The sequence below is a fragment of the Pararge aegeria genome, chromosome 17 (genome assembly GCF_905163445.1).
Source record: "Pararge aegeria chromosome 17, ilParAegt1.1, whole genome shotgun sequence".
NCBI classification, from domain to species: Eukaryota; Metazoa; Arthropoda; class Insecta; order Lepidoptera; family Nymphalidae; genus Pararge; species Pararge aegeria.
This window is the reverse complement of record NC_053196.1, coordinates 10,046,739-10,074,569: the sequence shown is the minus strand read 5'-3', so window position 1 is coordinate 10,074,569 and position 27,831 is coordinate 10,046,739. Positions and strand designations below refer to the sequence as shown.

The 27,831-nt window shown below is 34.8% G+C and overlaps 2 protein-coding genes across 7 annotated transcripts in view; one reads left to right on the top strand and one right to left on the bottom strand.

Moving 5' to 3' along the window:
* Window positions 1-21,648, top strand: part of LOC120630871 — a 40,943-nt gene extending 19,295 nt beyond the window's left edge. For 3 of the 6 annotated variants that reach the window (XM_039900187.1, XM_039900183.1, XM_039900186.1), the window contains exons 2-9: window positions 10,373-10,705; window positions 13,071-13,207; window positions 14,899-15,098; window positions 15,248-15,366; window positions 16,023-16,170; window positions 18,256-19,845; window positions 19,914-20,155; window positions 20,581-21,647. In XM_039900187.1, the coding sequence (XP_039756121.1) occupies window positions 10,373-10,705; window positions 13,071-13,207; window positions 14,899-15,098; window positions 15,248-15,366; window positions 16,023-16,170; window positions 18,256-19,845; window positions 19,914-20,155; window positions 20,581-20,804 (2,993 nt within the window). In that variant the 3' untranslated portion in view covers window positions 20,805-21,647. Of the gene's footprint in view, window positions 1-10,372; window positions 10,706-11,009; window positions 11,040-13,070; window positions 13,208-14,898; window positions 15,099-15,247; window positions 15,367-16,022; window positions 16,171-18,255; window positions 19,846-19,913; window positions 20,156-20,580 lie in introns of all 6 variants that reach the window. The other 3 variants (XM_039900185.1, XM_039900188.1, XM_039900184.1) reach the window with 3 other exon arrangements.
* Window positions 21,649-23,028: 1,380 nt separating this feature from the next.
* LOC120630916 (transcription initiation factor TFIID subunit 11) lies at window positions 23,029-25,866 on the bottom strand. The gene is made up of 5 exons (XM_039900258.1): window positions 25,656-25,866; window positions 25,471-25,575; window positions 24,413-24,833; window positions 23,687-23,871; window positions 23,029-23,273 (listed from the first exon to the last, which is right to left on the bottom strand). Exons 1-5 carry the CDS (start codon window positions 25,705-25,707, stop codon window positions 23,140-23,142), a joined length of 897 nt encoding a protein of 298 aa, XP_039756192.1. The 5' UTR covers window positions 25,708-25,866; the 3' UTR covers window positions 23,029-23,139.
* Window positions 25,867-27,831: the final 1,965 nt, after the last annotated feature.

The following is a 27,831-nucleotide window of genomic DNA, read 5'->3' as shown; positions in this document are numbered from 1 at the left end:
CACGGAGTACTGTATTATGGGATAGCCTAGTACCAGCTTGATGAGTAGAATTCGTCCCGTCCTACGTTCAGACCGAAAGGCATCTGTTTGGCTGATCATTGTACTATATTTTATATTTGATACATATTTGTTTGGACTATATTGTTATATTTGATATCCCAATCCCAAATCCCAAACCCAAATCCCAATCCCAAATCCCAAAATATCAAGTAGGAAAATTCCCATCGGGCTTTCGTTTTTCCTGCCAATCTATGCTTCGTCAAATTTAATTAATCATGGGAACTCAAATAAACTAAAATTCTAATTTTTAATTTTTTCGTTAAAATATAACCCATCGATGAAGAACAACTTTATCTAATATTGTTCCGCACACATAGTAAATGCTACATATAACGAACAAACTTGGACTATCAAAAATCGAATTAGAAATAAAATAAATCGAATATTCAATTAATATTCACAAATCGATTAACTGTATTGTTATTTTTTGTAAATATTATAGTTTATCTTTTATCTAGCACTTAATGTTTTTGTTAAATAAATTATTTTTTAAAAATTAATTAGTTTAAAAGTGAAAATGAAAAAAGTTTTTAAAAGATATTTTTTGTTTTTCAATCATCGGATTCATTACGGTTAAGCGACTCTACTATGAATCCTACTTTTTTCGGAAACTGCATTTTAATCATATTATACCCTTGGTCAAACCTCTAGGCTACCGCAAGACTCATTTGAGGCATATAAGTATTAATTTTCATAATATGAAATCGCGGGCTCGGTTGCGACGCGACGCAGCCAACGTGAACGTAGATTTCTATTTGTCTATTGGAAATATGATTCAGATTGCTTTCACTATACTTACTAATTCATTTTCAGTTGTTTCAAAAATGTTTGACAACAATTTAAATAATCTATTTAAATTGTTGTCGAACATTAAATAAAAATTAGTGATCAAGATCTCGAGGTAAAAGATCACATCCTTCTCAGCTATGCGTTTCGCTCTTTTTACTCTCACCCTTTAGCTTCTCCTAAGAGGCGTCATATTGATTTACTATTTGGATAACGTGTTGTATATTAAAAAAAAACCGAGTTTGGGATCAGTAAAGCAAATTTTCCTCAAAATTAAAGATTAAATCCAATGTGATATATCAGAAATTGAAACTAATTAAACACCTTTGAGGATGTTATATGTTATATATTTATATAGGTATTTATGTTTTATATTTTATTTGTATTTATATGTAAAATATTTATATATATATATATATATATATATATTATAGTTATATTTATATATATATATATTTTATTTCTATATTTGTATAATTTTAAATCTTATTTATTGCACCACCTACCTCTTTTCTATGTTTTTTTCCTTTTACACCATTGGTTGCCTGGAAGAAATCGCTATGTAGCGATAAGGTCACCAAATTGTACTCTCTTTATATGTATTTATATCTTTGTAACTACTTTTTCTCTTTGGTGTACAATAAAAGTGTATTCATTCATTCATTCACCTTTTTCAGTAAAACATGCAACTAGTAATCTATCTCAAGATCGTCTTCAATGTTTGGCGTTATAAACTATAAGCTAAATGCACGAAATTATAACTTAGACACACATGCCTGACCTTTGTTTACGTAAGGAGCGTGAACCAGCGATGTAAGCACTGGCTTCATATGTTTTTCTCACGAGTCTTTCGTATAGGTAGATGCGGTTAAACGTAACCTTTCGTTCGAAGAAAGTGTCCGACATTGTCTAATAGACTTTAATGTCTTAACCAACGTGAGAGACTTGTTCCCCACATTAGAGTATAGAGATCACGTGAACAAAAGTATTGGTGTTTGTGGGTGGGCTTAATAATTTTCATAGTAAAATATTAATAATTATATCCAAAAATTTTTTAATAGAAAAGTTCAAATCATAAATTATTAAAAGATTTTTATATACTCGTATACAGTAGGTAACACGCCTTCGAATATATGTCAAAACTTCTTTAATATAAATTTATATAAAACGTCCTTTGCTTCTATTCAAAAAGTTAAAAAAAAACTCAATAACAATTAGTCAATACATTTTTTGTAACACAACCTTTGAGTGATTTTGTTATAAGAGATGCATTTCATTGGTACAATGTCGATGTCATTTCGTGCCGGGTATGGGATATCATTAAGATATAATGTTTCTTTGTTTCTGGTGATTGGATCTGATATATATTTCATCAATTTATTGAAACTTTCTAATTTTGCATCTATATTTTATTGTAGTTATAATGAAACTGTTACTAAGCTTCGGTTAATGTTACTTTCTGTGACACGGGTAACCCAAAACACATCGAGGTGCATACGCTAATTTTTTGATACAACTTTTTATTTCAATTGCATTTATTAACTTTGTGTGCAAATTAAAACATTTGTTTCGTATAATTTCCTGTTGTGTAAATTGGATCAACTTTTTTAGGTAGCTTACATTTTCGTAAATATTCTTACATATTCAACTTTCTTTAACTCTTATGAAATGGTTCCAACGTAAAATATCTTGAGAAAAATTTCAATCTTGAAGACCAATGCAGACTGTAAGATTTTTGTTCTCAATCAGTATTTTACGATTTTATATCAGAATTCAACATGAGTAGATGCAATTGCTAGGCAATAAGATATAAACAAGCCATTACATTCCAGTTAATATAAAAGTATCGCATAACGTCGGGGTGAACAAACTGTTCATTTGCAATTTTATTATCTACGAGTATTACAGCATTAGATATAGCCACCGAGTAATTGTCTTTTATTAGTTCAACGGTAACATTTTTCTCTTATTGAATTTAATGGTCGAACTAGCTTGCTTTGATAAACCAGTTCGTCATCGTCTACTTTTAATTTATATTACAGTTGGGGTAATTTACAATTTACTGTATCTTCTTATAATTTGAGGAAGGTATTTCTGGCTAAGACAGTTCAAAGTAAAGAATCCTTTAAATGACAAGACTGACTGCTATCAAGATATGCCCATTTATGTATATATGTGTGTAGTAAATTATCTCATGAATTTGTATAGAGTTATTTTAAGTTATGTTTACGTGTTAGTTCTCGTGTTTTTTTGTACGAAATATGCTAACCCGAATGTTTTGCATTGATATATTATATTCAAATATAATGAAACTTTAAAAAAGAGTACTTGGTCTTTGAATACAAACCTATGACCTTAATTAAGTTTATCTAAACTGTTTTAAAATTGTCTTAAGAAAAACCAAATTCAAAACTCCAAATACGGTCAGATTTATTACTAAGCATTAAAACAAAGCCCTTAAAAGCTCCCTTCCGTCTTCAGTACCTGGTATTGCCCAGCACAGGTACCCCTCAATACAATGACGTGTTTTCTTTATCCCTAAAAACACGTTTCTTACACTTTATGATATTTTAAGCAACATAAATATATTCAAAACAATAATTTTTAACTAGTTACTACATATCTGTTTTAAAAACATATTCTAATTTTGAAAGAATGTTTTATAAATTTAGACTATTATTCAGGATGTTATAATACTCATCACTTATAAAAAACTATTATCGATAGACCGCGAAAGTAGCATGAAACATTCTAGCCAAACTGTTCTGCAGCTTATCCAACTTTGAGTCTTTCACGTTGGTATTACAGTTAAAATACGGCTACTGAACTTTCAAATTGTCGGATTTTCTTGAGCGGATAAAAGTTATAAGACAAGCTTATTTCTGAACACAAAAAGTTCGTAACTAATTTAACTGATTGAAACATTCAAAAAGTCATTCGTTAAGAAAACAACGCCGTTTGAAAGAACGAAGACCAGACTAGGTAAAAAAATTTTTTACCTTCATAATGATAGACAAAGATGACACTTAAGATAAGGCGGCAAAAAATAATCAGTGGTATCAAAAAAATCCGATACCTTTCTGTAGCCACAGGCCGACGCAACGCTGCCATCCCACATTATGATTGTAATTAAAAATAGAAACAAGTCATAAATAACGTAAAATAATGAGAGATAAATCGTAACTAACTTGCTTTTCGCTTATCTTTCTTCGTATCGGGACCTCAATCGTAAGTTTTTTTTTAATTATGCCTACTGCTTACTTACCCACCACCTGATATAGTGAAAGTCCTATCAAATTTCTAATGTTTTTACAACAAGATTAAATATTATAAGATACAACTTATGGTTGTTCGACCGTAGCTTCTGTTCCGTAGATTGTAAATACGGAGGCAAATAAAGATAAGTGGTGTAGTTTAATAAACGGTACTTTTAAAATCATCGCTACTGAAACAGGATGAATGAATTATGAAATAAGAAGTAGCCACGTAGGTATCATTTCTTGTATTGAAACCATGGGACCGCCAGGAACTGTTTTCTAGTAGCTTGATTTCCTATAGCCAGCCAGCCGGTATCTCTGCACAATATAATATATTTAATTATTTATTCGCAAGACAACACATAAATCCTTTAGGCTCTTTACGCGCGTTACTCTCTGATTGCCTCCTCCTCCAACGCACAATTGGAAAGAGACGTCTATAAAATACTAATTCAAATAATAGATAGGCTGGCGTTTGGCGAATATCATGCCTGATGAAAAGGAATGACGAGGTCTTGGTTGGGTCACGCTTGTGTGTTCTCCCTGTCCTTGAAAGCACTCAAGCTCTACGGGGAACACAGATGCCGGACGAGCGTTTCACACTTTTCCTGTCAGAAAATTTAATAAAGAACGCTTCTTTTCCACTGCATCACCACCACATCTCACTATTCTATAATAGCCGCCGGGGTAACAAGATTGAAAAATTCCTGAATAACCTCGCCAAATTATATCCTATAAAAACCAATAAACAGGAAACGTTACAGTTACTGTGAGCCATGCTCAAGCTATTTTCATGTTAATGCCTTCTGAATATTTTCTGCAAAAACTTCTAGTATGTTAAAAACCTTTCATCCCATTTCCCATGAATGACCCATTTCGAAAGTTACACCGAAAAAATGTTTTCGGGCTCGGTTAATTAGTAACAGGAGCCAGTTGTTTGCTTAACGCTCATTACTTGTACTACTCTTTTGATGTGCTCGGAACCGGGGTCGTCAGACAGCGGCCCGCTTGTTAAAACACTCCATGTAAAACCTGTAGCAATTTACGTTCTCGGCACGCGTGAGCGATGAGCTACGCATCATAATGGGATATAAATGCTCTTTAGTATTGGGAGCGGCGAATATCTTCTTGGAATGGCGATAATTGGTAAAATCCTGCACACGGTCAGCCTTCACAAATATCTTTTATTTTGTCCCATTAGCTTCAATATTATGTAGGTAGATGTCTTATTATGCGATAAGCTTCTTCTGGCTAGTACAGTAAATTTTATTCTATTTTGTTGTCTGGCGACCCTGCTTTCTGGGTAACACCAGGCTGGTAGGCACCAGGCTGTGGGTTCGATTCCCGCAACTGGAAAATGTTTCTGTGTGAACATGAATGTTTTTCAGTTTCGGGGTGTTTATCTGTATAGTAAGTATTTATTTACATTATTCATAAATTATTGTTCTACCACCGGTTATACTAGAATCTAACATTATGGATGGAAAAGATCCAACAGCACGATCATTTCTTCTGCGCACATGCTAATAATAATTGAACAACTTAGATATGTTGTACAAAACTAGTTTTCAGTGGCATGCACAGGGTTTTCAACTAGGATAGGCAATAGGAATGTAAATTGTAAAAATTATATAAGTTTTGTTCTTTTTCACTGCTTCCAAGTGACCTTCGCTTAGACCACTCCGCTTTCATCTAACACAAGATACAGCAATGATTATTCAATTGTAAAATTATTATGGAAAAGAACAACTGCTGAGTTTCTTGCCGGCAATCTGCCTGCATGCCGGAACGGTGGTAGAGTCTCTACAAACAGACATTCAAAAGTGACGTTTCAAAAGAACTTATATTAGACCTACTTGAAGTAAAGAATTTTAAAGGATCTTTAAAAGAAAATCTAACACCAAAAAAGGTTATAAAAATATATTTCTCTCTGCTAGTGCCTTGGTACCTATATACCTATATACAAGTGATGAATTAACAAATTCCTTGACAACCGAAAACGCTTCGCTAGTAGGACTTAAAATACCAACATATTAAAGTCCTTTTTGCCATTGCGGTGACCTTGAAACGGATTCTCAATTTAACGAAATTCGTGTTGTTTTTTTATCGTTATAATATATCTAAACGCAATATTACTTTGTTTATAAAGGCACCGTACCGTTCAAGGTCGTAGACGTAAAGCCGGTTTGGATTTGAATGAAATTTCTTGATAATCGGTATAGTACACGTTGCATAAGCTTGGGCGATAAAGGTGTGTCGCCTGTCAACAGAACCGGAATCGGGTGACACTGATGTTATTAAAGAAAGGAAGCGGCTATTCAACGTCGGGCTTGGGCTTATTATCAGAATACGAAATTAGTAGTACTTGGACTTTATGTTATATGGCCGACATCCACAATTTCGAGCAATGTATGTTTAGATATTGTAATCTGGTTTGTTTATGGTCTTATTTTAACAAAATATGAAAAACCGGTTCTAAAACCTTCTATTTGACTTATAAAGTCACATAACAAACTAAACAATTTATAAAATACTAGCTGTTGCTCGGGTTCTTCGTCCGCGTTTATGATGGTTTTTTACAAATCCCGTGGGAACCGTTTGTTTTCTGGGGTAAAAATATAAGTTACTCTCCGACTTTTCAGTTAACTCTATGCATCAATCTCTAATAAAATGTCTATGCCAAAAATTAAGTCGATTTTTGACTTGGTTACGGGCTAATGTAAGGACAAAGAAACATACTTTCGTGTTTATAATAATAGAATGGATTTATTAGTAACAACACGTCACCACAGAAATGTTGTATTTTGCAACTATTATAACCATTTGGTCACATTTGTTTACGAATTATCTCTAAATATTGCTTCATCTTATGAAAGTCATGTTGGAGATTATTTTTCTCCTTAATGACGAAACACGCATAGATATTTAGGTATCCTCTTCCACACAATCCATCCATATCTTCTTTGGCTTCCTACTTTTTGCTTTGGCACTTCTTTGTCTTTCCACATAAATAAATAATAAATACTATTAAAGGTATGTTCAAACTTTAATAAGATCATACCCTTTTTTGCGTGAGCATCTCCTGTCTACCCATATGAAATAATATTTCATGTAAATCTGTCTAGAAACGGCGGAGATATCGACATACACTGCGCAGTGTAAACATTACGAACCGCTGCATGTTTAAAAGAACTAGTGTTACGTTTGGCAGTTGTTTAGTTTAAGCAGTAATATTATTCAATTCATCAATTACGTGGGAAGGCACACTGTGAACTAACTAATGCATATTAGGCAACTTGCGAGACTTCGAATTTATCGACTTGAAAGAAGAAAAATTCTCATGCAAAGTTACTTCCGCTAATCTACACAATATACCTATATACAGTGGCGTGCATAGAGGGTATGCACGGGGTATGCAGATGATATTAAAATGAAAAAAATCTCCACTACGAATTATAAAAATCTTAAGGATAGGCATTGTAAGAGTTATAAAAAGCCTACGCTTAAATATTTATAACTCGTACTAGAGATTTTCTTCATTTAATATCATCTGCATACCCTGTGCATACCCTCTATGCACGCCAATGCCTATATAATATAATTTGAATTTGAATTTTTTGAATTTGAATTTGAAGGAAGGTAGTATAAATGGGGATACAATATATCCGAATTATATCCCCTGACAAGGGATATAAATAACGTGTCCAGCTGTTAAAGCACGGGAACATTATATTTACATTATCAACAATAACAGTATATATTACACATATATTATTTCGTTATTATTACCACTTGTGCGCCAGTGCTCTGAGAGTTCATAAAGCTGAGAGAGAAGATAAATTTTTATCCTTTCTCCGGGGAGATAAATGTCTACTGCCCATGCTAGCCGTGCTGCTGTGATAGCTTTAAGTTACGTTACGTGGCTGTCATAGGAAAAAAGCAATTTATTTACAAAACAGTGAAATTAAAATTCCACAAACTCAAACTCATGCAAGGGCATAGAGAAGGTAACCATGACGCAACGGCGTCTCCAACCTCCATATCGATTTTGTTAATAAGTACCAAATAGTCACGCAAGTTTCTAGCTCTATAACACGAAAATACTTCGTTATTAAAATAATGCGAGCGCGAAAACTGAAAGCTATTATGTAGGGATACTTGCTGTTGCCCGCGACTATCGTGCTTATAAAAACACCTTTGCGTAATATTATAGTTACGTTATAAATATCTACATGCCAAGTAGAGTGCATACTAAGAACCCAGTGCATACTAAGAAATAAAAAATTAAAATAGTTCTATACCTCAATAGAATCATACGAGAGGCTATGTTGCTTTTTGATGTCACTTTACTTTGCTCAGATTTTATGGAATTATAAGAAATAAAATATTTTTCATTTTGTCAATATACAAACATTTTAGCTTGTCCCCAAGCTCGATACAAAGTCGTTTAATACTACTTAGTTATACTATAAGAAAGGTTATAGCGAGTCAACCTTAAAAGATAGACTTGCCGCGGACTTTATTTTTTATAAATTTAAAATGGAAAATTTCATACATTCGTAATTTATGGGTATAAATTTTAGTATATTTTGGTATATTTATGGCATCTTCCTTCTTTATGCATACTCTGGACATAAACCCTGTGCACGCCACTGGCCGTACCTAACGTTTATATAACTTAAATATTGAATGAGCGCATTATCAATACATTTTGCTCTGTTTCAATAAAAAAACATTCAGGGAAGAAGGACTGAGCTACAAGTTAACAAGAAATAAAATAAGAGACAAAAATTTAAACATTATATGTCATACTATTTTATAATTTGTCTGGTAACAAACAAGATGATAAGGTAATTTTAAAATGTAAACAGAGTAGCAATGTTTGAATAGGTAGGTACATAGTTTACTCTGAGACCAAACAAATAAAAGCCCCTTCACAAACATTCCTTGACTTCAATTTGCCACTCAAAGGTAAGATACACTTAGCATAAGCTGCAAAACAACCGTGATTGTCAGTCGTTTTAAAGATAGGAGAATAATTGATGTATACATTTTTATCACTACCTAATCTAATAACATGGGTACCTATCTATCTTTTTCGTAGAAGAATAACGCTCGGAATAAGACGATAACACTTGAGTTTAATGTCAACACCTTTGAGATTTGAGGTTGTGACGACACATATCTCATTAATTAAAGCAGCTACAAATTTTCAAGTGCTACTTTAGTATTAATTGGCAACTTTATATGATTGTTTTTATAGGTGATTACCTATATATAGACATTAAGACCGAGTAAAGGAACTTTTTTAAAAATCTGAATAGTTTTCCTAAATGACCTTTTTGAAAAAGCCTTAGTCAGTTATTTTATTTTTATGCCACTAAACAAGTTAAGCGGAAGCGGTGATAGCCCAGTGGCTAGGGGCTCGACTTCCATTTCGGGTGGCAAAGTTCGAATCCCAGCACGCACTTCAAACTTTTATAAGTTATGTGCGTTTGAGGTAATTAAAATATCTCTGGCTTCAATGGTGTAGGAGAACATCGTGAGGAACCTGCATGCCTGAGAGTTCTCCATAATGTTCTCAAAGTTGTGTGGAGTCCACCAACCGCAATCGGCCAGCGTGGTGGACTACGGCCGTAACCCCTTATCATTGTGGGAGGAGACCCATGTTCTGTAGTATGCCGGTAGTGGGTTTATATGATAGAAATAGTTAGCCCTTGCAACATCACCTGGTAGTAATTGATACTGCAGTAGAAGATGGCAGTGGATGGTATCAGGCTAACCTGTTGTCTATGACAATTATTAAAACCCATACCTAATCAGTTCCTACGACGTATCGTTCCTAACGGAGCTTGTCGTCAAGTTTTCGATAGGATGATAACTAGTTACTACGCAAGACAGAAATAGAAAAGTCCTATTATAATATAAAGGACTATGTAATCGATAAAAAAGCTTGGGTGTGAATTATTGCTCTAATCAGGTTGCTCTTCTAATAATTTTAAATGACAATGTAAGATGGTGATAACAAAAAAAACACCCGGCTAAGTTTGTTGTGGGCTTCTTCTTAGACCAGGACGCGTTTGGAACCCTCGTAGCTTTAGTTTTAAGTTTACGAATGTGGGTATCGCCATCATCTCACTACCGTGTAATTCTTATGTACGCATCAAAAGTGCCACCTATGGGACTACTTGAATAAAGATATTTTTGACTTTGACTTAGAAAAAAACACGCAATTAATCATACTAAAACAGCAATAATTTAATTTGCAGGCAAACGACAAGCACAACAGCAATCGTCAAAGTCCTCGCGGTCCCCGTCGCCGGAATCAGCGGGTCCGGTTTCCCCGGCCAGCAATGAATCCTTTCGACCAATCCTCCGAACTCCGCCGCCTTCCCGTGCTGGTCCCCCACCTTCCCCGCCAGTACCAACTCACCCTATAGCCCCTGTCGCCCCAGAGCCATCTGGGCCTTTACCTCTCCTACCATGTCCGGTGTGCGACAGAACCTTCGTACCTCAATCCCTCGCCAAACACGTGAAGATCTGCGAAAAGATGACCGTGAAGAAACGAAAGACCTTCGACTCCTCGAGACAACGACGTGAAGGTATTCGTCTTTTCTATTTCTTACCATTTTTGAACTCGCTACTAGTACGAATAGGTGGTGGTATTATATTGCAAGTTTAGGGTTTGAGGTTTTTTTATGTTACTAAAATAGGTAGTTTTCGTAGAGTTTTTTTAAACTACTCATAGATTGTTTAAACATTCTGAATTGTGACACACTGAGCTATTATTAGTTTTACATCCGATGACCCAAATAAGCCAGATATTTTTTCTTATGAGGTTGGATGCAGTAGAGCATGATTTGAATAAAATGTTCTGATTGAAATATTTTGTTTGTGGGTAACAAGGGGTGTCCACACCGAGCGATTGTAATCTTGGTGAGTGAACATGACACGTATTCCTTGCCAATTTAACTGTTACTGTAAATGTTTTACTAACACAGCCCGTACATAATGTTTGCATGTTCCAAGTTCTACGCGAGCGCTGACTTGAATTGTATATCTTTATTGACCTACAAATATAATGTTTATAGTTATTTGCTCGAGTAGCCTACATCGTGAGAGACGCGTGAAAGTTGTCTTGCTCTTAATGTCCCCTTTCGGATGAATGAGTCCCGATCTCGTTAAGTACTAAGGACAGTTAGTTCTATGCAAAACCTATCAACTTTTCAAACATATTCACAGCGCATTTAACTTTGTAAGTGAAATGAAAATTAAACTCCATTTCATATACTCCGCGAGAAGCAGGAGAATCTGTACGGTGTAATTTTTAATTTCTTCACTTTGTACTCCACACCCAACAGATCTTAACAATGAGCTCTCTACGCACTTTTCTCTCCGACTCCGGAGCATCCTCAGGAGATGTTGACTTTACAATCCTGAGGATGATCTGGTGTCGCAAAAATTATGAATCACACCGTACCTCCTGTTTTCCTTGCCTGTCGTCTCCTGCTTTTCGGGTATAGCAAATTAAGCTTCATTTTCATTGTATATTATGGAATTTCGCAAATCAACGCCTGCTTCTATCGAATACTTGAAGAAGTGTCTAAATTATTAAAATAACAGAGATATTTGCTGACGACTTTGGTCATACTGCTGTAACTAGGTTTAAAGTTTTTGGAAGGCTTCGGGGTTTGACTTAGTTTCCATTATGAAAATGCGTAACGTAAGACGGTCGAGAAACCCACAAATAACTCGCTTCTATTCTATATCTTAGCTATGTAATATGATATGTGGTAAGGTATGAAAATGAAATGATGAAGAGAAAATATAAATGGCCAACCCTTTATGGGATCCACATCTAAGCGGGAAGGCTGCCATGAGTCTGTTAGTTAAAAAAAAGAACCGCTATACAATGAATTACTTGTAAAAAGACGAAACAAAACGACATTGATAGGAAAATATTGACTCTTAACCGTCCTTGACTTCGAATTACGATTCAAAGTCACAAAGATCATATTACACAGTGAATACAAATGCAAAATTTAACCGCAAAATCTAGCACCTTACCTGTACACGTACCTTGTACCCATCTATCTTTACTTACTGTGAATAATAAGGAAGAACGACATCTTGTGAATTTGCGATGTTTTACGATGACTTGAGGTTTAGAACTTCTGATTTTTAAATTTATTTTGGCAAATAATATTTAACACTTTATTTTACAAATGCAGATACTTGTGCTGGATAAAATGTCTTGGATATAAAACAAAAAGAATAAACAACTGACTAAACCGGTCCCTCTTAGGGCAGTCTGATATTATTTACCATTCCTGTGCACTTTTGGTTGGTCTATAAATGTTACGTATCACATTCAAGGTTTATAGAACTTTTCTTAGAATTATAAATTGTATGTTTCAGCATAGGCATCAGAGATAACAATTTTTGTATTACATAAAAACATAAACTTTTCGCCACATACTTTCGTAAATTTTTCTGCTCATTATAAGAAACCAAGCCTGTGCTTTCTAATCTATTTTTATAATGAGAAGCGCGATTAATTTCAACCTATACTAAGGTTAATTTGCAAATCTTACGTCTTAAATATCGTTATATTCCTAAATAACAATTCCATAACAAATAGCTGCGTCCTAAATCCCAATACAATAAAGAAGACAACATTTGCATCAAATGTGTGTGTCGCGCTTAGTTTGGTACCCGACGCCCACGATAATCATTCTAACTTACTATACATATGGCAGTATTGAGTCATGATTAATAAATAAGCATTGTGAAGGCATGAATGGTGTTTGCTCTGCCTGTTACGTCTTGGCGTTTCGATTAAATGCACGTATTGCTTAATCTAACTATCTCAGTTTAATGAATAAAATGCGATCTAAAATTTCAAATAGAACACGGATTCTGCAAGGATTCACTGTAGCATGCTCACACCATGTACCGCAATTGCAGGCACGGACTTAGAACAATACTTGCCAAAGAATTTCGGTCTTCCAGAAAACAGCCCCTTCATCGAGAAGAGCCCGCCCAACACTGCCAAGACAACACTGAAGCCCAAAACTCAGTCAGTCAGAAAAGCTATTATGAAGGTAAGAGTTTGAATTACTTTTTCAGTTCTAAATATTTACATTTATGTTTTAATTGTGTAGTTTATTTCTCAGTTTAAGTAAAACTGATTTTCATGGTGCTTAAATATTTCAATGCTTTTTTTGGTTGTTTAATCATAATAGAGTGGCCATGGACTCAGGGTATGGAAAACGATCCTTTTGTTATCACACTTAAGTCTTAACCTACCTCTGAGTGTTGCATTTCGTTATGAAGGAGCAAGTTGCAGATCTGATTAGGTCGGTCGTGTTAGGGATCGACTTCGTGAACTCGTGACTTCTACTCGACCTTCTGCCATCAAATGTTATATGGTATCTATTTGGTATTTATATATATTCTAACTTATGATATTGTTCAAGAAGTAATAGATTGGATTAGACATTTAAAAAAAGCGTTCAAAGTCTCTACTTTATTTTAAGTTTCTTGATTATTGAGACATTTGTCTGATATGCTGTCGAGTTGTGTTGAATACTCATGTTCTATTTATATGACCTTTTCTTATGTTAAGTTACTATACCTGCACTCACGCGTTGCATTGTTGACTGCTAAGAAATTTTTGATATGCTAATATATCCTTCCCGTGTGACATGCTCAATGCTGGCAATAATGCTAACGCCACACGTTTTGAGTGGTTCGTTTAAATAATGGATGGAAATCGGGAAGAACTTCAGGAAAATTTAAATCGGGAAATGTCTTTATGTTTTACATACGTACCGTACGTTAAACGCACGTTAATACGTGCGTTTAACGTACGGCAGCGGTGATATAGCCCAGTACCCACTGGGCTATAACAACATTGACTTCACTTTCGGGGGACCAAGTTCGAATAACAGCACGCACCTCTAACTTTGCTAAGTTATGTGTGTTTTAACCAATTAAAATATCACTTGCTTCAACGGTGAAGGAGAAAATCGTGAGAAAACCTGCATGCCTGAGAGTTTTCCATAATGTTCAAGAGGTGAGTGGAGTCCACCCATCCGCACTGGGCCAGCGTGATGGACTACGGCCTTAACCCCATCTCATTGTGGAAGATCTGTGCCCTGTTATGGGCCGGCAATGGGTTGATATGATGATGACTATGAACGTGCGGCACGTGAGGCTTTATTTGATGCACTTACGTTCGGTCTATTGTGATTTAAAGATTTGTGGACAACGGAATTGGCATATATTTCTTTCAACTAGCTTTTTCGTCTTGCATGGCGTTTTCTGCAAGTAAGCATATCGCCTTGTATGTACGTCGAACTATCCTGTTTTTATACCTCGCTATCGCGACGCAACCTCGTTCGAAGCTTAGCGGGCCACCCCGGTCGCTAAAGACTTTCGGGAATGTGGCTGGCGATCTCGGTAGACGAAGCGATATTCTGCCACGTCTGGTTTTTCCAGCATTTGCCTTGGTGTTTCGTCTGCTTTTTATTGTACACCACAGAAAGTTCTTAAAAAAGTGTTAAAAACTTAATATAGATTTAATTTATTACACCACTTATGCAAAACCTTAACCCTTTAACATGAATAAAATAGTATTATGTGTATGAGCTACCTAATGATAGGTTATCGGTGTATATACATTAAAAAAAACCAACCTCCTCCTTTTTGAAGGAATGGAAAGTTTTTTTTTTTTTATGGGCTTCTTTCAACTATATTCAGCAGTAAATCATAAAGGTCTGCTTTATTCCAGCCAGCGGCGGATTTACAGAAGTGCCCGCACTGTAGCCGCAACTTCGGAATGCGTGCGTTCGAACGCCACGTGGAGTGGTGTGCGGACAAGGCGAAGATACTGCCGGCCGCACCGCAACAGCCTCCGCCGCACATCGCCGACGCAAAACAAAGACTCAACGCACGGACACAGTACAAAGCACCTCTTGCTCGCGGGAGACGGTATGTGTCAGTCTTACGATATTATTAAATACAAAAATCTCGTGTCACGGCACGGCTTGATAGTAAATAACTTAATTTTATACCGCTAGGTGATAAGGGTGTGAAGGTTAATAAAAGTTTGATAATGATGATAAATCTGTTCTTTTCAGTTCGTCGCAAACTCGAGACAAATCTTCCAATAGTCGGTCTGCGTCAGTAGAGTCGGTTCGCGGCGTATCCCCACCCCGCGAATATGGTGACTACAGACACCCCAGGACAAGAGCATCGGGTACGTATTTATTATGAAAATATTATTTAGTCTCTACTACTCTCCACTCTCCACTCTTTTCCTGGTAGACTTGGGGCTAGTTACCACTCTAGCGACAAAGAAGTGCCGTCGAACGATCTAGCGTAAGGTTTCATATAAATGCCACACTCCTTAACAGGTTAGCCAGCTAACATCTAAGACTGCATCATCACTTACCACCAGGTGAGATTGTCAAGTAGTCAGTCAAGAACTTTAGTGAAAGAAAAAAAATAGATGACATGCGCGGAAGGCTTGGTGTGGGTCCCCAAATCCGTCGGTGCCGGGTTTTTGCTTATGCAGCTCGATGCTTAGTCGTAAAACTCCGTCACCTGCTTTTCAATATAAGTTCTCTGCTGTATTCGTAAAATAATTTTGCATGCTCGCGGAGTACCTACATTTCTAGTATAGCAAAACTGTAAAGTCAAAGCAAAAGGAACCTAATAAAACTCTTATTAGAGTCGCAAATTCTGTAGTCCTGTTTTTTATTTTGCTAAGAGCGCTTACTGTAGAAGTTCGGATGAATTGGATCTTTAATACAGGATGCATTCATTTCATTTTAGTCCGACGTTACACAAAATCGCTGGTCGATCTGAACTCCGATTACACGTAATGATATGAGTTGTCCTTTTTTTTTACAGAGTCGATGTCAAGTAATGACTGCCACGAAGAAGCTTCCCCTCACGTTCCAATTATCAGGAATTTGAGGACATCGCAAAATAACTCATCGGGTGATGCTAACATCAAAGCGAGACAAGCGAGACTGGCTAGAGATCTAAGCAGTTCTAGGTAAGTTTAAGTTATTTTTTTCCCTATAACATCACCTGTTTCTATTAAGCAAATAAGGGGAAAGGAAGCAGAAAAGTTAATTTAATCGGGTACAGTTATTTCGATGCAGTATATATCTATTGTGTTTGTTCCTGACTCCTTGTTTGTTAAATGTATCCAAAATTGATACTGAAATCCTTCCTTTCCCTTTCCATAGAAATAAACGAGAACCAAAACCGTCCCCTATCCCACAAACCAATACAGTTCCTAATATAAAGCAGGCATTGCAAAGAAAACCTCGTAATCAATTGAATTCTAAAAAGAGGCAAGAAAATTTTAAAATCCTTGAAGATACGGTCTGTAAGTACAATGAAAAAATTATTGAGAAAGCAAAACAGGAAAAAAGTTCTAAAATAACCGCAGAGTCAAAAGACCTTGCAGTTAAAACGCAAATTCCAATACCAAAGAGAAAGCTTAAAGAAAGGAAGCAAGTTGAAAAAAAATTTACTGACGATAATAAAAGTGTAGATATAAAAAAGAACAAACCATTATCAGTGAATAAGTCAAGCATAGGGTCACCAGGATCATTGAAAGCCACTTCACAAATAAAACTAAAAGAACAAGTCAAAACAGCAAGAAAGGATTCCAAGAACCACATAAAAGAAAGTACTATAAGTTTGGATAGTCTAGATGACGGTTCACCGATTACGAATAATAACAAAACCTGCCAATCAATAGGTGTAAATACAGAACTTTTATGTCCGTGTGTACCGTGCGTGATACATGATACAATGGAGCAGAAATTATTCATTAAAAGGCAAAATAAAACTAATTATAAACAGCTAGATCAAAAATCCCAACCAAATCCAGAAGTAGAACTATTATTTCAAAATCCAAAAATGACTAGTTTCTCTGACATTATGTTTAGCAAAAATGATCTGCAGCTGGAATCAATCCAAGATTCATCATTAATAACTTGTAATCGACCGGCAATGACATTACATAAATCTGTCGATAGCAATAAATATTCTCTAGGTAAATTAGATAAAGACGTGAACCAATTGGACGCTGTTCATGTAGAAAATACAGAAGTAGACCATTTTATTAATACAAATCATTACAAATTAAACCAAAATACAACAGATGATATTGCAGATTTATCAGTAGAAAACATAGTAGAAAATTACGAACACGATATAAGTGCGAATAATTTTGAAGAGTCGTTCGAAAAAAATGAAGTTGTTGAAAGCAATGTAGTATGCCGTCATGGAAGTGGAGACACATATACGAAATTTACAGAGGATCCTGCTGATTTAGAAGAATTTCTTCAATTAACTGATAAATTGATACAAAGCAAAAATGGAAATCATCTAAACAAAAATAATTTAGCCACATCACTTGAAAATATTCACACTCCTCAGACCAGTTCACTTGAATCTATCAACGAACAAACGGAATATGCAAAGCGCGACTTTTCAGACACTTTACAAGAATTAAAAAGTGACTTGAAAGATCTTTTACAAGGAGCGCGTGACCAAGAAAACGATGTTGATGTTATAAATAACGGTGGACATCTTACAGATGACAGTGGACGAAACGTTTCTGATATGGAACATATCACTGTATATCAACTCAAGTTTTATGAGGGAGAATCAAACACAGATAGTAATTTATTGGATAAAATTTCTTCAGAACTAAAGTTACCTGCAATAAATAAGACGAATAAATTTACACTAGGAGAAAACAGTAGTAGAAGTCCGAATTCAAAAATCTACAAAGGACATAAAAAGTATAAATTATTTGGTCAACAAAATAAAACTGATAATGAATATCGAACATTTATCATAAAGAAAAAACAGGAAGACAACAGCGATGAAGAACCACCCTTGAAATTGCCCCGTATCGATATAAAGAGGTTTAATTTTAACTAATTTTTCATTGATTGTTTCATAAAATTACCGAATATAACGTAGAAATTGTTTGTAGTTTGTTTAGATTTCTAAATTCGCCTAACGCACTCAAAATCCAAAATATCAAGTAAATGTCTGTCTACTCAACTACTCGTTAGAAATCACCGTTTTTATATTTGACTTTGATCTATTTCAGACTCGATGACACTTACGATCCCTTTGTGTCAGCTGCTAGGCAGATGAAGGAACTCATGTCATCTGACACAAACATTCCTAAAAAAGTTCATAATATCTCCAAAGATCCTAATAGAACCTTACCTAGCTTACGTCCTGTTAAAGATAAGCAGTCTACACCACATCTGCGATCAGACAACTCTAAAAAAATAAAAGACACGATAAACAAAACTTACCAAAAAACACCAACCTTGCAAAGAATGAAATCTTTCGGTAGCACAAATAATGACAACAGTAGTAACTCTTTCGGTGGTAGGTGCAATTCCTTCAGACTTAACAGAAATGATAAAAAAGGTAATCAAAAGCTAAATACAACATTTACGAAATCTAGTAAGGAAAACATAAGCACAACCGAAAAATCTTACTTCAGTCGTAGCAGTAATTTAAATAGGTCCTTTTCAAGTTACTCAAATTCTAGTTACAGCACACCTAAACTAAAAGACAAAATCCCAAAAATATCACAATCAATGCATCACGGTTTTCAGCGTAATACTACTAAACAACCTCTAAAGTTAGACAAAATCAATAAAAACGAAGGGAAGAAAGATTTCATAAATCTCAATTCATTACTTTCCTTTGACAATAATACATCAATGACAGATAGTAATTACATAGACCCTAGGCTTATTAACGAAAACGACAACTTGCCAATAAATGTTAATACCATATTCAATAATCCAGACATCATAAGTAGCATGGAATCACTGCTTACCACAGAAAATTTACCCGCAAAATTCGAATCTTTTAGTGCAGCTAAAAATAACCATACCGAAAGTAACAACATGACCGATTCCTTGTGCCTTAAAGTTGAAAAGAATAACAATCTTAATCTCAAAAAAAATAGCTCTTCAACTATTAGCGATTTTAGCTCTAAGTACGATAAAATTATGTCTTCTATAGAACAAACTATAGCATCGAAGACTTCCGTTAGAGATGATGATTCTCTATGTGAAGACTTTGATCTTGAAGAATTTATGATTTCTTTTGATGAAGAGGTTCATAAACAAAAACCAGAAAATATGCGCATTTGTAGTTCCACAACCAGAGTCGTAGCGTCTGACATGTGTAATGATGTTAGAGGTTCCGAAACTAAAGTTGTTAATTCTCCAAAAGTAGTTAATGGTGTTAGTAATGGATTTATTCCAGTAAATAAATCTACGTCCCTTATTTTTAGCAGTAACAATGTTGTGGGTGATAAGCTTTTCCCATCCTCTGTCAAACGTTCCATGTCCCTCCTCGATTCCATTCAAAAGAAGGCCGGTACAAAGATAGACAATTCGAAAGGACGTCACCAAACAGACCAATTAGAAGAAGATTTAATGCAGTCTCTAAAGGATTTTGATAAATTTTACGAGTCAGAAAAAAATGATAACCACTCGTCGAACAAAGAGGTGGTCAGTAATCATAACAAAAATACATACCACAATACGACCAAGAAAGAGTTTCGTCGAAAAACTGACCATAAGAAAGGAAAAAATGATAACATCTCCAACGGAAACTACACACCGAATGGGAAATCAAGCACAGATTCGGCGTATAGCAGGTTAGTCAGGTAACTGTTCCGTAAAAAATATTGAGATAACTATTATTGTATATTTTTATAAATTGTGTATGTTTCAGCTTAAATAGAATTTCTCCATCTAAACTATCTTTATGCAACGCAAAAGAATCGAATGGAGTCGCATCATTGGAACAAATACCTGCCGGGTCAGATACAAGCGGGAGTCACAAAGATGACATTCGCTCCATATCCAGTGAAGAGTTCTTAGCGATGGAACGATCGGCGGAGTTAGATGGACCAATTAAATCTTCCAATGGAAGATTGGACATGAACAAGGAATTGGAACCTTTAGCAATCAATGGTAACTTTATACGTTTCTCTCTTTCTTTGTTTATCTTCTCTGCTTCGTATTCACGTGATGAAAATGCCAGCTCATTACCACGGGGCGTGGCCTCTCTACTTACAACCTTTCGATGGACGATGCGCTGTTAGAGCTCTGCTTTCTAAATGAGTTGTGTACGTCATTTTTCATATATTTTTAATATATGAGACATTTAAGTGTTGCGTCTTCGCAAGGCAAGTGTCTGACTACAATACGTTGATCGGTTGAATACGCAACGCATCGCTAATGAAGCATCGCCCCTATTTGGCTCTTTGGTAATTTCACCTGAAATCATCTATCTCATTTTTTTAGGAAATTCTGTACAACTGTCTTTGTTATGAACTGCATTGAAATACATTGTCGTTTACTTTGCTGTCACGTTATATTTAATTTATTTCTGACAGATAAGCGCGTCAGTTCTCGCGCATCTTCACGCCACAGTCCTACGTGGCGAGCTCGGCCGGAACCAATAAGCTCGAGCGGGTCAGAGTCATCGCTACATCGACCCCGAAGAGACTCTGTTCCCGCTCAGCGCCTATCTCGCTTCTGTCACGAATGCGGAAATAAGTTTCCCGTTGAAACCGCCAAATTTTGCATTGAATGTGGTGTTAAAAGACTTTTAATATAAAATTTATAGTGACCGTGTGTGAGCGATTTCTAGTCTAAATAGCTTATCGAAGAGTTTGAGCTACGTCATATTTACTGCTCCAAATAAGGCAGTACCAATGCCATTTAAAGCGTTTTTATTGCAGTGTTTGATGCAGAGATACCGAGAGTTTTTTCCGGTGTACCATTGTAATGTTTGGGTTTTGCTAATTTTTAATACAATAGGTATAAACAAATTATGGTCTCGATAAATACAATGAGTAAAAGTTTAATATTACATTCGTTATTTGTTATACAGAGTTTTGGCTTTGTTATTTTTATGCAATCGTGGCAAAGGATCTCTTTATCACTGGCAGCTATAGTAAAAATGATTTTTTAAAAATTTAAATACCCATTTAAGAAAGAATGTCAGATCTTTGAAAAAGAAAGCATATTGCTTTTATAGAAATAAAACGTAGGAAGTAGCTCTATTAATTTTGTAACTACCAATAACATAGTGTTACCAAAAATAACTGCTATAGTAATTAGTGCCTTCCCCTGTATTTGATTAAATACTAAATAATCCTAGAAATATTTTAAATTTTATTTATTGAACTGGGGCCAGAAGCTTTCAAATTAAAAAAATCTGTGATATATCAGAAAAACATGATCGATAAAAATATAATTTATTTCAATCACAAATGAATTAAGTGCCAATTTTTCTTTCAGTTTTGAATGGAATTTTACGAATCTATATTTTTATTTAAGTTTTGCAATTGTTGTTAAAAGAATGTTTACTTATTCTTTTTTAATTTAAACACACTTAATTGAATTCTAATAATTAACATCTCCTATTCTACAAATGTAGCCATTTTTAACAAGACTGATTTTATTTTCAATGGTTTGAAAGTATGATCCTAACTTATTGTTGTAATGAATTGTTTTAATAATTATTATTACAATATCATCATGTAATAAATTAACATTTGAATATTTATTTGTTTTAATTATCCCCAGTGGAATAGTCAGTATTCCAGAGCATCTTTTACAAAAACAAAAAGCAAACTGCTAAAGATCGTCAATCTTCTTTTACCTCTTTGAAGCTGGCTACTCAATCTTAGAGATTAACATAATTTATGAAGTACTAGAAGAATCTTAAGAAGAAAGTTGTTAGATACAAGCAGCACAAGACCATGGATGTGGAACTAGTTTTGGAGTGGGTGTGTAGTCCCCACTACCTCAGATTGCATCATTATTTATCACCGGGTGAGATTGCAGACAAGGGGTTACTTTCAGTGGATTAAAGTGCTTACTCCTCGTTGTGCCACCAGCTCGTTCCACCAGTGGCACGAGAAGGAATTATCTTTCCTCATGGTACCACTGGGTGACTACTTAACTTCACTATAGATATACCTAACTATTATATTAAACTTGTTAATATATTTGCGTGTTATTGTCTTTTAATTACTTCTCTGAGTATATCATTTATTAAACGATTTAGATTTTTTGTAAATATACTTCCTATGTGGTCCCATTATCATCTTGTTGGATTTTTTTGGAAAAATTAAGGCAAAACTTCAAAAAAATTCAAAATTCAAAATTCATTTATTTCAAGTAGGCCTAATATAAGCACTTTCGAAACATCAAGTCTGTCTGTCTGTAGTGACTCTACCACCGATTCGGAAAGCAGATTCTACCGAGAAGAAGCCGGCAAGATAATCAGCAGTTGCTCTTTTCCAATATCAACAATTTACATTTTTCATTTTAAAATTCATTTTTAAATCTTGTGAGAGATGAAAGCGGAGCCGGATGCTTCCAAGCCACCTTGTTATTACTACTTATAACAATACAGTGGTACATGTTCCTTCCTTTGTATGTTAAATCCTTTGGTAGATAGAAATAATGATTTTCTGGCGAGTTCCCGTGATCAGATTGGTACTTAGACTAATCTAGCCAACAGAAAGATGTGTGGTTCGCCATTATCTAATAATGGCAAACCACACATCTTTCTGTTGTGTTGTTCAAATTAATAATTGCTTGCAAAATTGATTTGTTGGTAACTTCGTAGGTAACTCATCTCATAATGTAAACAATCTTTTCATTTATTTTTAGTGTAAAATCTATTTTAAATTGTTAAGAAAATAATAAAAACCCTCTTTTTATAATTTAAAAATATGTTTTACACTAAAAAGAAAAGTCAGAAAACATGCAAGTGTAGTGTGAAATTAATAAAAAGTACTTATTAGAAAACAATAAAACCAATGCAAATATAATTCCAGCAGACTGAAGATTTATTTTATGTTAAACAACTCTGTTTATTTATTTTTTATATTAGAATAGAAAGTTAATAGTAATATTTACAGTAACAATGTTGCATGCTATAATCTGAATGAGCCTTTATAGGCTTTCCTGGTAGGAATGGCCCCTCTAACTCTAAGTCTTCGCAAGGCTTCTCGAAGATGTTTTGGTTGTAAGGGCCCTGGCTCACCAGATGTTTCCAATACTTCTAATGCTGGAAAAATAAAAAGTAATATGAACTCTAATTTTGCCTTCATTTCAAATTTTTATAGGTAAATTCTTGTCTTTATCATCTTTGAGTCCTTTAACACCTGGTGGTGAATAGGGCGGTAACTACTTTTTTCCATCCAGACCTATCCCAAGCTACAGACTTAATATTGTTCCAAGATAAGTTTAAAGCCTTCATTTCCATTTATATTTTCAGTTTCTGTTTATAATTTAAATTCTAGATATGTGGCGTTAGTTAGTTTTTATCATATCCTTAAAAAAGTGTAGATATGACATCAATTTTACTTACAAACATTTCCAAGAAGTTTTACTTAAAAGACATTTTCAAGTATACACCCTAGGTGGGGTGAGGTTACGGTGATAAATTATGATGAAAATATAAAAAAAAAAAATACATACCTTCCTCAACCACCTCTCCCACAAATACTTTGGCAATACCAGACATGGCTATTACTACATTCTGTCCTACTGAACAACCAGTTATAGTCTGCATCAATCTTTTTACAGCTGCCTTGGGGAATGCTGCTCGCCTGTACATCTCATATCTGTTTAGTTGTTCTTCAGTGAAGTTTGATACTAATACTCTGTGAAGAAGGTTCTTTTTAAGGTTTCTCAATTTGTAAGGAATTTCACAGACATCCTTAGATGGCAAAACAATAAATGACTCAACAATAATAAATAAAAAACTAAAACACTTGATTCTAAAACATTTACAATACAATATGTTTAAATCTGCTTTCAATTATAAACTAAACTTTACTTTTTCATTCTACTAGGTATCAGTCAAAGAAGGCATGGCATAATTATGGCACAAATGCTATTTGAGTCAAATTGAATCTTAATCGGTGGATCTAAATCGGTAATAAAATCTCCACTCCATAAGGATAATAATTGTAAGAGTTATTAAAGCCTACCCTAAAGTATTGATAACTTGTACAGGAGATTTTCTTCAATTTATATCATCTGCATACTCTGTGCATACCCTCTGTGCACACCACTGATCTTAATAATAAATAAAGAATGGTTGTATGGTGGTGTGTTATAGGTATACAAACACACGAACTTTAAAGGTTAACAGTTTGTCTTATATTTAAGAAACAGTGTTAATGTAATACAATAACTTACTGCATTTTTTCTCTTTCCTCTTCCTCCATTTCCTTTTTAGTTTTTTTCTCTCTTTCTCTTTCACTCATCAGCATTTCTTCTGTTGTTTGGTAATCCATACCAGACATATCATTTAGTTGATAGTGATCCATATTGGATATATCAGTCCCATCTCTGAGGTTGAATACCTCCCTACTATTTAACTCAGACTCATCTATAGTATGGTTATTGTCAAAAGAATAATCATTTAAATATGACTCATATTGATCATTTGCATCAGTCAATGTATCATTGTTAAAATTTAATTTATCATTTGTTTCAGTATATACATTTCCGAGCCCTTCTTCCATTGCCACATTTTGTAAATTATCAGAGAACTGATCTCTCATTGTGTTGTCATCTGCGCTGTTTATGCTTTCACTGCAGTTAGTTAATGTAGTGTCTGAAATGTTTTTAACATGATACATATATGTTCATATTTAATATTCATATAAAATATATTTAGTTTTACTAATTAAATTTGGTTTTACTAATTAATGTTCAACAGCTGAACACTGAGCAGCACTCCACTCTCCAAAAGGAGAGAAGTATACTATGGTATTGTAGTGGTAGAGCTCATCTGGGGAGTACTGACCCCATGCTAATTTCTGCTGCCATGTATTGCTATTTTCAAGAATGAGTGTTGTATCATAGTTGCTATGCTGGTGTAGTTTCAGGCACATGTGGCTTAACAGCTTTGTGGTCAGCAGGATGTGTTCCTTGCATGCCATAATTGATTTGATGGTCCAAGCAGATTGCCCTCTTGATGAAATTTGACAAACTTTATTAGGTTTGAAAAATTGTGATGTTTTAACACAAAAGATTTTAGTAAACATAATCAAATTACCCGCTTCACTATGCTACGCTACTACTAGTAGAATTTGTAGTACCTCAGGCAATAAACGGCCACATCAAACCTCTTTCATTCAATATGTACAAAAATAATAAAATTCAATATTCTTTTGCCTATATCAGATTCAAAAGCTACTAAAAAACCTCATAGTTGACTTGTATACATAAAAAAATGTACTCTTACTTACATTCAGGTTCATCTCTAAGCAACCTATCTTCTATTTCTAAGGATATATCTTGTGAGTCGTCTTCATTTGAATCACTATGATCTAACTCTTGTGCCAATTCTTCCTCTAAAAGAGTAAAAAGTATCAAAAAATTAAAAACTAATATCATAATACAGTTTGTTTTCAATTTATCACTTTGCACTTACCTCTTAACCTTTCAGCTTCAGACATACCATCGCTACTTGGATTATCAGCCATTGCGTTATACAGATTTATTATGGTTTAGTTAAACAAACATATAACACAGTTTAATCCACACATGATCAGACCATCGAGAAATCAGGATTTAGGACAAGTTCGTTTGCTTCTTTCATCGTTGACAAATGTGGAATGACAAACAAATGATTTAAATTTTCAACCTTTTTCAACTAAACTTGACACTTGACAGTTGACAGTTGACGGAGTAGTGTTGTAGTTGAAGTTGATGCATCCTCCTCACATAGCAATGATTATATACTCTTCGATCGTCTTCTCTTTCCTCTAGTCGCTTTTCATCTTTTTTTGTTTTTGATCGGTTGCTTTTTCTGCAATATAGTAATTTAAATTTCAATCTTAGCTACACATTGTTAAAAGTAGCCAAAAGGGCTGAAAGCGAGTGTTTTGGTAAAAAGTGAGGGCTAAAAACAAGCACATTTGGCATTAGCACAAGTTCTTGCCCGATTTCCCGCCATAGCCATGATTATTATTTAAGCTAATCATGGTCGAACTAGTTTGTAAGACGCGGTTTCCTTGGTTAAATTTTATTAGCGCATCGCAGATGCTACACGGGAGCAGAGGCAGAGAAAAACGCAACCCAGACGGGATGCCAACGCTGTCAGGTCTTTGATGATTTAATCAAGTGTCGTGCTCTCAAATTACTAGTGATTACGTGGTCCAAATCACAAATCGAAAATAAAATGGTGTAATTCAGTAGTACCTTCGAGCCATGGCTTTTGAACAGCTCAAAGAATGTAGTATGAAACACCCTCTTATTAGCTGCTAATAAGATTGCTTTACCACGGTGGTAGTCATGCTAAATGTACCATCATTTCAATATGTAGGATCCTTTATTTCATGTACTAGCGCTGATTTACCTAGCTGCATCGAGAGCGTTGACTGTAAATCACAGCCATCCATATATCTAATAGCTTTTAGTGTATTTGTACCAAAATAACATGTATTTATTCTAATCCATCGTAATCGTAAATGGTTGTACTTTACAAAATAAATAAAAAACGTGTTACCATAAAATTGTTTTCGTGTACTGTATTAACAGGCTGATTTTTTTTCTGATACTTAAAAATACTTCATGAATAATTCCCTAATTTTAAGTATGCGCAATTCAATATTGAAACAGGCAGCACTGATGTAATTAAACCAATCCTCATACAATATGAGTATTGGTCAATCAGTTAACGCGTCAAGGATGATTAGACTAACATCATTGGTCGACAGACATTGAAAACTGAGAGGTCGTTGACTTCTTGCAACACATCTGACTCTGAGTAAAGATAAAAGTTCTATGATAATTATTATACGCAGAGTATGGAGGGTAGAGGTAAGGAGAGTCATCTTATATGGTAGAAAAGTTGAAAAAGTGTCAAGTGTATGCGCTAAATAACAGTTCAAAAATCCTCCACAATGGCGCTGGTGGATGCACAGGGTATGGTATGAATGTAGCAATCGTAGATGAATTGAAGTATGCCGAGTTAAAAATTTTAATGTCATTATCGACTAAAGTAGTTAATTATTGAGAATTTCAACAACTTACGTTGTACAAAATATTGTGGTAAATATAACCTTACTTCCTTGTATCTCCATACTTCCTTGTTTATTTTTCAAGCCTACTCTAACAATATTTATATTTAGCGCTTCTTTTAAGAGTTACCCTGATGCAAATGTGGCGCCATCCTAATTTAATACATTTTGACGACACTTTTTCATATACACAGATGACTCTCCTTATCTCTACCCTCCATAACGCAGAGGAATATCGTGGCGCCCTTCTCGCTGGCGCCAATTACAAATTTTATTTGTTCTCATGTCACCACGCCACCTCTTCCCGCGTTTGTCGTACGGTTCGATTAAAGGATTATACAACGCAGAACGGGCAGTAGAGTCCTCTGTGCCACTACTACCATCTATTGCGATGACAAACACAAACACGTTTGCCCAGCATGGTGATTAAACTTTCCCATCGGAAGAAGCCTTTATCCAGCGGTGGACTGTTTTAGCCTCTTGATTATTGTTTCATTGTAAATTATTCAATAAGATTTATTTTATTCAAAAGAGAAATCATACGATATTAGTCATTACAGTAATGGTGGTGGGGCCAAATTACAA

What these genes read in the sequence shown, in the direction of transcription:
- LOC120630916 (XM_039900258.1), bottom strand. Translation starts at nt 25,707, where the DNA reads ATGGCTGATAATCCAAGTAGCGATGGTATGTCTGAAGCTGAAAGGTTA. An exon ending in TGAAGCTGAAAGGTTAAGAG is followed by an intron (nt 25,576 to 25,655) that starts GTAAGTGCAAAG and finishes TTACTCTTTTAG; the next exon opens with AGGAAGAATTGGCACAAGAG. An exon ending in GAGGAAAGAGAAAAAATGCA is followed by an intron (nt 23,872 to 24,412) that starts GTAAGTTATTGT and finishes CCTTCTTCACAG; the next exon opens with AGTATTAGTATCAAACTTCA.